This window comes from Myxocyprinus asiaticus, chromosome 21 (assembly GCF_019703515.2).
Source record: "Myxocyprinus asiaticus isolate MX2 ecotype Aquarium Trade chromosome 21, UBuf_Myxa_2, whole genome shotgun sequence".
Lineage (NCBI taxonomy): Eukaryota > Metazoa > Chordata > Actinopteri > Cypriniformes > Catostomidae > Myxocyprinus > Myxocyprinus asiaticus.
This window is the reverse complement of record NC_059364.1, coordinates 38,894,070-38,906,669: the sequence shown is the minus strand read 5'-3', so window position 1 is coordinate 38,906,669 and position 12,600 is coordinate 38,894,070. Positions and strand designations below refer to the sequence as shown.

At 36.3% G+C, this 12,600-nt stretch overlaps 1 protein-coding gene across 2 annotated transcripts in view; it reads left to right on the top strand.

Moving 5' to 3' along the window:
- Positions 1-12,600, top strand: part of LOC127412293 (serine/threonine-protein phosphatase 2A 56 kDa regulatory subunit delta isoform-like) — a 75,195-nt gene that overhangs the window by 60,960 nt on the left and 1,635 nt on the right. Inside the window, exons 5-16 of one of the 2 annotated variants that reach the window (XM_051648534.1) lie at positions 976-1,086; positions 2,903-2,995; positions 4,811-4,941; positions 5,161-5,220; positions 5,330-5,438; positions 6,544-6,597; positions 7,118-7,288; positions 7,541-7,668; positions 7,845-7,946; positions 8,245-8,317; positions 8,911-8,952; positions 9,973-10,089. In XM_051648534.1, coding sequence (XP_051504494.1) covers positions 976-1,086; positions 2,903-2,995; positions 4,811-4,941; positions 5,161-5,220; positions 5,330-5,438; positions 6,544-6,597; positions 7,118-7,288; positions 7,541-7,668; positions 7,845-7,946; positions 8,245-8,317; positions 8,911-8,952; positions 9,973-10,089 — 1,191 coding nt within the window. Of the gene's footprint in view, positions 1-975; positions 1,087-2,902; positions 2,996-4,810; positions 4,942-5,160; positions 5,221-5,329; positions 5,439-6,543; positions 6,598-7,117; positions 7,289-7,540; positions 7,669-7,844; positions 7,947-8,244; positions 8,318-8,910; positions 8,953-9,969; positions 10,090-12,600 lie in introns of both variants that reach the window. The other variant, XM_051648533.1, reaches the window with a different exon arrangement.

Here is a 12,600-nt window from a genome sequence, read left to right as displayed (position 1 = left end):
GTCCGTGTTTTCCATATTGCGGAAATCACAGGGTCCTGTATATTGCTTTCAGGTGTGAATTCTAGGCCAAGTCTTGGAAATTTCTAAAATGAATACATTTTACTAATTATGCTATTACTTGGTGGAAGAGCTGTTTATTCTGAGTACATGCATTACAGTGATTTTATGGTGATACCCAGTTATAATAAGTGTGGTATATTGAAGAACTCTAATACATACTAAGGCTGTCAATCGATTAAAACCTTTAATCGAATTTATTACATGACATGCTGATTAATTAATCGAATTAATCGCATATCAATATTTGCTGAGGAAGGCCCCCAAAGGAAGGTTATTCAAAATAAGTAATACTTATAGGACCTACAGGAAAAAAAAAAAAAAAAAAAAAAAAATATATATATATATATATATATATATATATATATATATATATATATATATATATATATATATATATATATATAATAACTCAGATATTCAGATTGAAATATATTGCATTATTGTGGAAGACTAATAAAGCAATGATTAGACAATAAAAAATTGTCTTTTGATGTCAATATAGTTTTTTTTTTTTTTTTTCAAATCATTAAACATAACTCAACAGTTGACAGCAATCCATTTTGCAATGAGTTTTTCAGTCTGTCCTGTGTGATTGGCTCTCATTCTGTGGATGCGCTGCTTGTAGGGTTTGATGAGGAGCAATGATTGCCCCTATTGACGCAGCTTGTAGGAACATGAAGTTACATGTACTTCAAGTTTGATTTGCTCTGATGATTGAAAAATACAAACTTTTATAAAATAATTTAATTGGTATAATTAAATGTGTGTAATATAATGTGTTATTTTTTTATGGAAATAATTGCACAAAGTTAACATAAGAAATCCACAACACTAGTATATACATTACTTTTTCTACAATGCCCAGTTGCTCTGTTAACTTAATGACTGCTAATGTGTTGTTGTTTTCTTTTATAGTTTTCTGTAAATCTGTTCAGGACTCTGCCCCCCTCTTCCAACCCCACGGGAGCTGAGTTTGACCCTGAAGAGGATGAGCCCACTCTGGAGGCAGCTTGGCCCCACCTGCAGGTGTGTGTGGAGCTCATACTGTCATAACACGACTCTTAAGGGTTTTCCACACGACTCATCAGCGCACTGCTCAATGCAAGTGTCATGCACGGCTTTGATCTCCACATGAAAAGTGCTGCAGAGAACATTTTGTTTCGATTTTAGCGCTGGCACTATCCCATGACCCCCCACCCCCCATTTAATTGTTTATTTTTCATTACAAATGATTTTGTCAGCATAACAGTTTGAGTGAAAAATGTGTGCAAAACCTGATGATCATGATGTAATTATGATCCTGCATGTGAATTTTCACAGAGCATATTGTGATAGTGCTTTAATGAAAGAAAACCTGTCCTTTTGTACAAAATGAGTTAACACAGTTAATGTCACAAATTTGCTTATTTGATTACTGATCACAAAATTGTGTGGAATCTTAAATATTTCTTATATTATGTCACTGTAATCATGCAATCACTAGCACGCAAGCAACAGCAAGAGAGGAGCAGGCTATTTTATTTATTTTTATTTATTACAATCTACATCTTGATGTAATCCTTCTCATGATCACGCAGCATGTTTTCATCAGCTGAATGTGAGACTAAACACTATTAAAGTGTGACGAGACTCGCACTGCACGTGCAAGCCATTGCGCGTCACAAGCAGATCAACTATTTAGCCCTTCTCGGTGAATCGCTTCTCCAAAATCCTAAAACTTTATTTTCAGGTTTAATTTATATTTTGAATAGACTTGAAAAGATTTTTGAAACCCATGATGTGGGTTTATGTTTTCTCTTTTAACCGTTTCATGTAATTTTGAGTGTGAGCATGGTTTAATGAGGGAAATCTCATGGATTAATAGAGGTGTTTTCCTAATTACATCATGTGTTGTTCTGAAAGCATAAAGAAACAAATGAAACATGGAATATAGGCTGTCATCCGCAGCCTGACCGAAGCAAAGCTGGCGTGTTTTCCCGTGCGATTAACTGAAAGTGAAGAGGTGCCGGCTCGTGATGTGTGAATGGCTTGCACGTGCAGTGCGAGTCTCGTCACACTTAAATAGTGTTTATCCTCCCATTCAGCTGATGAAAACACGCTGCGTGATCATGAGGAAGGATTACATCAAGATGTAGACTGGAATCAGGTGCAAAATTTATATAAATAAAATAGTCTACTCCTCTCTCGCCGTTGCTGGCGTGCCAGTGATTACCCCTCTGCATGCCAATGCTGGCACTCGTGCCATAGGTTGCCGACCCCTGCCCTAGATGCAGTTTTAGCCAGTCTTGCATTTAGTTTGCAATTTCAGTACTATTTTCACTACTACTGAATTCTGAGCTGAGTGAAAAATTAAAAATGCAAGACGGTGAACAAGGAATGATAAATTTTTATTAGAAATATGCTTATTTCTTTCAATACTAAAAAGTATGGGTTAAAAGTTGTAACCTAATTTAAAATGAACTATCACATGCTGTGAAACTCTCAAGATCAGTTGTTAGTTGAGCCTTCAATGCAGGGCATTAATTTGTGTGGTGCATGGAGTTGCTGCCTATGTATAGTGTTCCAAAACAGTTACTCAAGGTTTCATTTCTATTAGGATGCTGCCTTAAAAGTCAGCTGACTATGTAGGCAGTAGATAGCGAGGCAGCTCATGATGTTGTAGAACAGAGCATCTATCTCAAATTATTACAAAGTCCATTTGTGCAAGAACTGGCAGCAATTGTTGTTGTAGTGGCAAAGAAAACCTGACAGATACATTAATCATGTATTTTTTTAATGTATTTAATCATGCATCTCTCTCTCTCTCTCGCTCTCTCTCTCTCCCTCTCCCCCCATCCCTCAGCTTGTATATGAGTTCTTCTTAAGATTACTGGAGTCATCTGACTTCCAGCCCAACATTGCCAAAAAATATATTGACCAAAAGTTTGTAATGTCGGTGAGTACCCTTTCTTATGGCCTATAGCTGCATCACAGTTTGTCCTCAGACTGTCAGAGGAAGATACATTGTCAGTTGTGAAGTGAGGAAAATTAGCCCTTTGTTTCCTGGAGTTTTACAAGCACGCTCTTTTACAAGTGTATGTGATGCAGTGATCAGCACTTGCATGTTTAGAAAACCCAAGATGTCAAGTCAAATTATAAGCATTGAAGGGGTAAATAACTATTCTCTTTCTGTACTTTAAAACCATGGGTTAAAAAGATGGTGAAATTTTAAAATGTTTGTTGTAATGTGTTCTTTATCCAGGCAAATTATGCCCATTTTATTTGTAATGCTCATCTGTGGTAAACTACCCTAGATTCTCTCCAGCAGTTAAAGATGCAATACCTTGGATTAGTTTGAATAAAATAGAATTTATTTATCGCCACATGACCAGGGCCAGCTTAAGTTTTTTCCACAACTTCCACACATTGTCATACGGAGCCCCTTAGAGGACATGGAGGGAATTTATTTTCTGAAGTAGTTTTGCGTTCCCTCAAAATTGCTTGCATTCCCTTGCTTACAATAGCTTTACCCATCCTTTATAAAAATTAACCATGTTTTTACTACACTAACCATAGTTGAACTATGGTATTTGTAGTAAAACCACAAAATGTATCATGGGTTTACTACAGTAATCATATTTTAACCATGATATTGGTAGTAAAACCATAGTAATTATATAGGAAAACCAAAATTATGGAAATAAAAATGTGTAATCATTTTGCAAAACCCCCCCCCCAAAAAACATGGTTAGTTTTACATTTTGGTTAATTTGTGGTACCTTTTTTTTTTTTTTTTTAAATCAAATAGTTACTACAGTCATGGTTACTGCAGTTTTACTATAGTGAAACAATGGTTCATTTTAGTAAGTGCATTTTATTTTCTTTAAAAAAAAGATTTTTAAACCATTTTTATAAGTTTGTGGTATTTGAACCACCAATTAACCATGGCATTACTATAGTAAAACTGTAGTCACCTTTTTTTTTTTTTTTCTTTGTCAGGATGATCATGTGTTTTATTACGATAGTTTTGGTTGTCCTTTATTACTATAGTGAATTTTGGTTATGGTTTTATTACAAATACAGTTTGTGGTTACTATGGTTTTAGTTCCAATACAATAGTTCAGCTATGGTTTCTGTAGTAAAACTATGGTTCATTTTCATAAGGAATGGATAAAGCTATGGTAAAGGAATGCAAAACTTATTGAGGGAAAGCAAATCGTATTGCAAGGAAAAGCAAAACATTTTCAGAAAATACATTTTCTCCCTGTCCTCTATGGGGCTCCATAATGACACCATAGAACAGCAGCATGAACTTGTTACAGGGATACAATCCCTGTGGAGCCACCTGAGCTTAGGGTTAAGGGTGATCAAAAGCCCAGTGATGATGGCTCGCTGTTTCTCCTTGTGGGAATCGAACCAGCAACCTTCTGTTTAACATCTCTGAGCTTTAACCATTACAGCACACCACCCACAGACTGGTTGGGGTCAAGTTTGTAACAGTATGTGTGAATGATATTTAACATTTTGTAAGCTTCATTTCAAAGCTAAGACAGATCATTTTAGTTTATTGCTTAATAAATGATAACTTTGATGTAAGGCAGTAGAGCCAGTCAGTTTATATTTGGTTTCTTTTCTGGTGTCTGACAGCTGCTCCATCCCTCCAGATGCTCTCATTTCTCTGAAGTCAATACGATTCAGCAGTAATGAGGGAAAAGTGATATTTTGAAGTGAAGTTTTCATAGGAGATGCTAATGGCTCATTTATTTTAAAGCTTCTGGAGCTGTTTGACAGTGAAGACCCCAGAGAGAGGGACTTCCTAAAGACCATCCTGCACAGGATCTATGGAAAGTTCCTGGGGCTGAGAGCCTACATCCGTCGGCAGATTAATAACATATTTTACAGGCAAGCTCTCTAATCCACCTCTGTATTAGTTTTACCTATGCTATGGATTTTGACTATATAGTGCTCTAAAAATGTGTCCTCATTCATAAGCTTTGTAATGCTAGAGTTCTTAGAAGTGAGTTGTCTTTGAATCTGTATAGAGTTTAGCATTTTCAGGAATGAGAGCAGGTGAGATGGGTAGCTGTTCATTGAGGTGATGTCCTTGATCTCTCACTGTAGGTTTATATATGAGACAGAGCATCACAATGGGATTGCGGAGCTCTTAGAAATCTTAGGAAGGTGAGTGTAACCACAATCAGTATTACCATGACAAACCAGATAGCGGGCCCTCTTTACTGAACTGAAACAACATGTCTGTCACATGACCAGTCTCATATTCTTCCCACAGCATAATTAATGGCTTTGCCCTGCCACTGAAAGAGGAGCACAAGATGTTCCTCATCAGAGTGCTACTGCCTTTACACAAGGTCAAGTCTCTCAGCGTCTATCACCCGCAGGTACGCTTAAGAGGAATTATCCCGAACACATTTGTTTTATTGACAATTTGTGTGGTGATAATTATTTTGGTACTTTTCAAATGCCTTTCATGTATAGGTTTTACTACTTTAGCCTTGTCCCAGACCTACAATTTCAATATTAAACTATGAAAATCCATAATAAAATACAACTTACTACATGTTTAAAACTACGGTAATCTCAACAAAGAGTGAAGCAAACGAACCATTTTAATGTGAAAATGATTCTATACATTTTTTTTAAAAATTGTGACTGTCCCACAATTGTGGTGTCCCAAAAAAAAAAAAAAAAAAAGTTATTTCAAAAGTTGGTATACCAACCAAGTTGACAAAGTGTCAGTGAAGAGCATGCTTGAGATGAATTATGAGACAAATGATGTTTGAAGAAAACAAAAAATCAACGAATATTTTTATTGGCCGTAATTTCGTCATGCTGTGATTTTGCCAAATTACGCAAAATTAGCCTCAGTAAGACGAAGGAGGTGGACATTTTATTTCATTTCCACTCCAGAATTCTAGTAAACACAATACAGAATTTAAAATGTGCTGGAAATGACACTGTGGTGGGAATTTTCATGACTTTCAGAAAAAAAAAAGAAAAAAAAATACTATAAATGCACAGTTGATCCTGATGTTAATGAATAATTCCTGATTGTAATTCACTCAATCCAATAATTTCTCCATGTTTAACCATGGAGGAAATGTTAAGATTTCCTATTAGCACCTATTGTTAGCAACGGTAAAGAAGGGAGGCAGGGCTTAAAGGGTCTCTTCCATACCACACACTAAAAAGCTTTTTCTTGTTTTCTTCCTCACAGTGAAATTTAAAAATGATTGAAATGCCCATGTTTTTTAACACAACCGTGATACTCAAAATTGTATATTGGTTTGACACTTCAGCTGGTATATCGTCCACCCTTACCTCATTGTATCCATTTACAGTCTATGGATTAAGTATGATGAATGATTTGTTTTGCAGAATGTATGAATTGAATGAAGAACAGCAGTAACTCAAGTCAGTCAGCCTATTGTGTTATTTGTAACGCCTTTTGGAAAATGTTTGAGATGTCATTTCCTGTCCTTTCAGCTGGCCTATTGTGTGGTGCAGTTTTTGGAAAAGGACAGCAGCCTCACTGAACCTGTAAGATTTTACAGCTTTAGCAACTATTTATTTGCCATTTCTTGTCACTATTAATACGTTTTTCTTCTTTCATGGTGAACTTTAATTTTAAATGTGCACTCAGTAATTTTTATCCTTAAAAATATGAATAGTGCTACTGGAAGATTTTGTTTAAAACCATGTACACACGCATGAGATGAAGACTTCAGTCATATCAGTAGCCTTTATAAAACTGGACCGATCACTTCATTGGGGCCAACATATTAAGATCATATGACAAGCTGAATACTACTTATTTTATCTCGGTAACCCTCTTGTTGTTGGGAATTTCCACTTACGGAATAATTGTTTTAGGTGATGCCGCATCAGTGCCGCTTAGGGTAAATAAAAGTCCAAAACAACTGGCATATTGACCAGCGCAACAAAAGCAAAAAATGATTGTGAGCACCTTTAATATGTTTTATTTGCACAAACTTGTTAATGCAACTGTGAGAAAGCTATCTTTGCTTCCTGTCTTATTTGCCTTCCACTTCTGCATCAGGTGATTATGGGTCTGTTGAAGTTCTGGCCTAAGACTCACAGTCCTAAGGAGGTGATGTTTCTGAATGAGCTTGAGGAAATCCTGGATGTCATCGAGCCCTCAGAGTTTGTTAAAGTCATGGAGCCTCTGTTTAGACAACTGGCCAAGTGTGTATCAAGTCCACACTTCCAGGTATGACCTGGCACCATTTCACTCTGAACTCAACATTGGACATCATTTACTCATTGAAAATTAAAATGTGGCACTTTTTAAACTCCTGTAAAATGTTGAAACTTTTCAGCTTACCAATTTAGGCAACTGTATAATATTGTATAATAACACATTGTGAACTGTGACATGTATCTGCTGTAGCCGTAGTCTTACATTGAATGTTTTATTGTTAGTATGCTGGTCAATGATATGTAATGTCCGTGTGTGATCCAGGTTGCTGAAAGAGCATTGTATTACTGGAACAATGAGTACATCATGAGTCTAATCAGCGATAACGCCGCCAAGATCCTCCCCATAATGTTCCCCGCTCTCTACAAGAACTCCAAGAGCCACTGGAACAAGTACAGTAACACTTCTGCTAATCCAGCTTCCCTTCTTGAGTTGTTACACAATTAATAAAGATGTATCTTATTCATGTTTTTGTTTCTTTTTATTTTTTTAATATGAATGATGAACACCTGAAGATAAAAGTTCCATTTACATGTCTGGTAAACTAGTGTTGTCTTTCCTCCTGTAGGACGATCCATGGGCTTATCTACAATGCTCTGAAGCTCTTTATGGAGATGAACCAGAAGCTGTTTGATGACTGCACTCAGCAGTACAAAGCTGAGAAGCAGAAGTAAGTGAATGAGGGGAGAAAGGAGAAGAGAAAGAATGTGGAGATGTAGGATTGTTCTCAGACGGATTGTTCGGGACGCTCTTGTATGCGGCTGTTACTGCCAGTGTCGCAAAACCTAGAGAGCTGCCTATCTAAACAGCATTTTGAGTTACAGCCACTGTTTCCATTTAGATAAGATGGCAGGTCAGTTTAATCTCTTTGGAGTTTGTTTTAGCTTATGGCAACCATGTGCATCTAAAGACACAGGTTTGTAGTGGCTGACACAGTCTAAACAGTTTGTTTTCCTGTTCTTCCCTAGAGAGAAGTATAAACTGAAGGAACGGGATGAAATGTGGCACAAAATTGAGGAATTAGCAAAACAGAACCCTCAGGTACATGCCTTCCACTATACTCTCACACTAACACATAGAGAGAAACAAGAGAGCTATGGGAATGACATGGCACCGTTCACAATAAAACTACTGTCAGAACTTTTAGAGCTTGCAGCTTTTATAGATGTATGAGATGGTCACAAATAATCATTTTATTTTCCTAATTGAAAAACCTTTAAACACAAATAAATAGTTTTTGTGTAATGACACCGGTAACAGAGATCTTCTGTTTTATTGTTTATCGCTAGCATATCGGCACATAATAAACACAAATAAGATGCACAAGCATCAATATTTATAATGCAGTGGTTGTTTTAATATTACTGTTAAAACTTGGTGTGCAACCAAAAGAGCCTACTTTCTTTAAATACTGCACTGGGGATGGAAGAGTTTGCTAACTTTTTCAAGTGTATTTTAATTAGAAGTAATTAACTCTAAACTACTCCAAGTCTAATTATCGCAATTCATATCTCTTGAGACACCCATGTGCTGTGAGGGCAAACTAGATTTGAATGCGGATGTGGTGTGAATATGTATTTGTCAAACATAGTGTCTCATGAAAATCCCCTGACATAACCTTTTAATTTTCACAGAGTACAAAGATCACGCTTCGACCTGGTCTAACCCAAGAGGAGGTTAGTCACTTTTGTCTCTAAACGGGATGGATATTAAAATGCACTTATCCTGCTGTTTGGGTTTTCTTTCATCTTCATCTTTTACACCATGTTTTGGTGTAGAATTGTGGCAGTATGACCAAAATATGATCACAGTATGAGTCTATATCACAGATTTAATAGTGGTGGTGGTGTAGTGGACTAAAGCACTGAACTGGTAAGCAAAAGGTTGTTGGTTCAATCCCCACAGCCACCACCATTGTGTCCTTGAGCAAGGCACTTAACTCCAGGTTGCTCCAGGGGCACTGTCTCTGTAATAAGGACACTGTAAGTCGCTTTGGATAAAAGTGTCTGCCAAATGCATAAATGTAATAGAAAACTATTTTTATAATGACCATAATGCCTATATTTGGTATAATTCAGTAAATTATATGCTTTACAAGTAAAAGGCCTCTCATTTATCTCATTTGTAACTTTCTGTTGTTATTTTTGATTATTCAGTTTTCTCTTGGAATTTGACGAACATAAGCCAATGTTATTGCAAGGTTAATATAGGTTATTCATAACGAATGAAAAGTCTGGCATCAGTGCAAAAGCCACTTTAGATTGTGTAACACTTGAGTTAAAAACTAAAGACTCTGGAAATACTTCCAACTCTAAAATGTGATTGGATGAGCTACATTTGAAGCAATTGTGAAATAAAGCAATAAGCCACAAGAGGCCGTGCGTTACAGTAATTTTACTATGGACAAAGGGTGTTCTTAGGTGCAAAGCAGAATCTATCACTATTCAGTAAACAGGTACATTTATCATTAATTATTTAGTTAGTCTAACTATAGGAGTTTGCGTTTGGTGTGGGTTTAAAGTCAATTATAACAACGGCTTCTGATGTGGCTCGTCCAATTCAGGATATATTTACTGGTTAACAAGTTTCTACTGTCATAAGGTCACATGTACAGTCATACCACCCAACCTATTAAGGTGTAAACAAGCTTTATGTATGTAGATGTGTAAATGGCATGGGTTTGTGTTTATAAGCAGTATATGATGTATAATGAAAGCCAAGGAGGGATCCCCCTGTATTCTATGGAGACAGAGACCCCTACAGCAGAGGACATCCAGCTTCTGAAGAAGACTGTAGAGTCAGAAGCCTCACAGGTACAATCAAATAAAAAGCTCTTAAAGGTATTCCATGTCAAATAAAACAAATTCAGAAACTGCCCTGGCTAAAACTTTTTATTTAGTTAGAAAGATAAACATAAATGACGATGAGAGCCAAAATATTAAATGCAAGGGATCAGTATTTAAAGGAATATTCCGGGTTCAATACAAGTTAAGCTCAGTCGACACATTTGTGGCATAATATTGATTACCACAAAAAATTATTTTCACTTGTGCCTTTTCTTTAAAAAAAAAAAAAGTCTGGGTTCCAGTGAGGCACTTACAAAGGAAGTGAATGGAGCCAATCCGTAGACGTTAAAATACTCAGTTTCAAAAATATAGCCACATAAATTTATATAGACATAAACAATATGTGTTAACGTGATTATAGTGTGATAAAATCACTTACTAACCTTTTCTGTGTGAAGTTATAGCCAATTTAACAACTTCGTTTCCATGGTGATGTTAAGCCGCCTTTTCACTGCATCCGACAGACGATAGACCAGAAGTCATTCATTTTCAATGGAGAGTCACACGGGGGCTGTGTGAGGTTCGACTGTCTCCAGATGCGACATTTCAGGATCCGATTTGAGCTTCAGCTGCGTTAAAATATTTCAACTCGTGCGACTAGACCGTATGCGATCGCCTGTCCGGAAGTACTGTATTCATGCAAGACTATCAGTGCGAAGTGAGAAATATCAATGTATTTTGGGGTTTGTCATTATGTGACGTTTAGGGGCGGGATGAACATGGAAGTGTTCCAAGATTCAACTGTTTTCAGTTTCCAGCCTCCAGTGTTTTCACACTTGCATCGGCTTATATTCTTAGTGGGTAATGTTAATTATTACATTTGTAAAAATTGCTGATATTCACAGAGTCGAGAGAACCATTTTTTGAAGTGTAGATGACTTGAAGCAATGGTCAGAGATAAGTTATGTTGATATCATTAATTATTCTGAGTTATGACAGCCAACAACTGCACAAGTTGAGCCTGAAATTCATTTTTACTCCAAGTAACACTTAAATGGTTGTGTTTCTCTGGATCGCTCGTTTTGGTAGTTTTTACTTGGCATCTCTAGACCAGAAATACAAAACAGGCAATTAGAATCATTATGTTGCCGCCCAGTGGTTGCTCAGGAAAACTGTGGATAGAGCGCAACAGTGGCTGCCCACTTTTTTAGTCTGGGTTCCAGAAGTATTTTCCCCATTCATTTCTTCCATAGACTTTTAATAAAATCCTTCATAAAAGAGTTGTAAGCCACGAACCAAACCAACCAGCTCAGAGGTGAATCGCTGTGTACTTACCGTCTTTCCTGAGGGCACAAACTACAATCCCATGAAGCATTGAATAAAAAACTATGGGAATATATAAAACTATTTATTCTGGGTTGTTGATTATAAGTGTAGAAGCAATATATTTTAAGTTTATTGCAAAATATCCCGATATTTTCAAATATACTAGTAGTTTCCGAGCCATGTTTCGTTGGACGCGGTTCTCTGATGGGTGGATTTTTCTCTGCTGTACCATGGGTAATGTAGTTGTTTACCATGAATTCCGCTATCAAACATGATTTGTAAACAATGAAGTTGAGAGAACGCAGACGGATGGCTTCAACGGAAGCATATACCATCGATGAACAACCTTGGAACTCATGGTATGTCTGTCTTTAAAGAGTTATAAGTTACTGTTAAAAATCAATTAGTCTATGGGATAAATGTATTAGATTTTTACTTTTGGAACCAGACTGTTGCGCTCTATAAAAGACTGGCATGGGAAAATAAATAATTTATATAATGGCGCGCGAGTCACAGAAAACATATGGGAAAATAGCGGAAAATGTGTAGCGAGTGTAAGTACAGCACAGAACCTCATTACAGAGTATTTTACAGTAGGGCTGTAACTAATGATTCTTTTGATAATCGATTAATCTAACGATTATTCAACTTTTCGCCGATTATTGCAACGATTAATCATTAGCTCTTAACCGATTATTCAGCTTGTGAAAGGTTGTATTAAACGTCCTTACTAACAATAAAGAGGACAAACATACCTCTAAATGACATTCACTGAATTAAAGGGAAAAAAAACTTTTTATTAAGTCTAATTCAGTAAAAAATAAACTTCACTGCAAAAAAATCCTATTATTATCAAGTGTTTTTGTTTTTGTGAATAAAATCCATTGTGAGCAAAATGACAGTTCAACACGACTGCCACTAGAGGGAGAAGTACGACAGTCATATGTGAATGTTGGAGACAGTGAAAAGCCCACTTAAAACGACTAAAATTTACAATTTAAATAACATTACAGCTCAAATAATACACAAGTTTTAACAGAAGAATTAATTTGTGCTTTTATAAAATTATAAACTTCACATTTCTGTTTAAACTCCAAAAACTGGCTCCATTCACTTCCATTGTAAATGCTTCACTGTAACCTCAATTTTTGCTTTTTTAAAGAAAAGTAGGGACAAGTCGAAATTATTTTTGTGGTAAACAAGATTATGCCA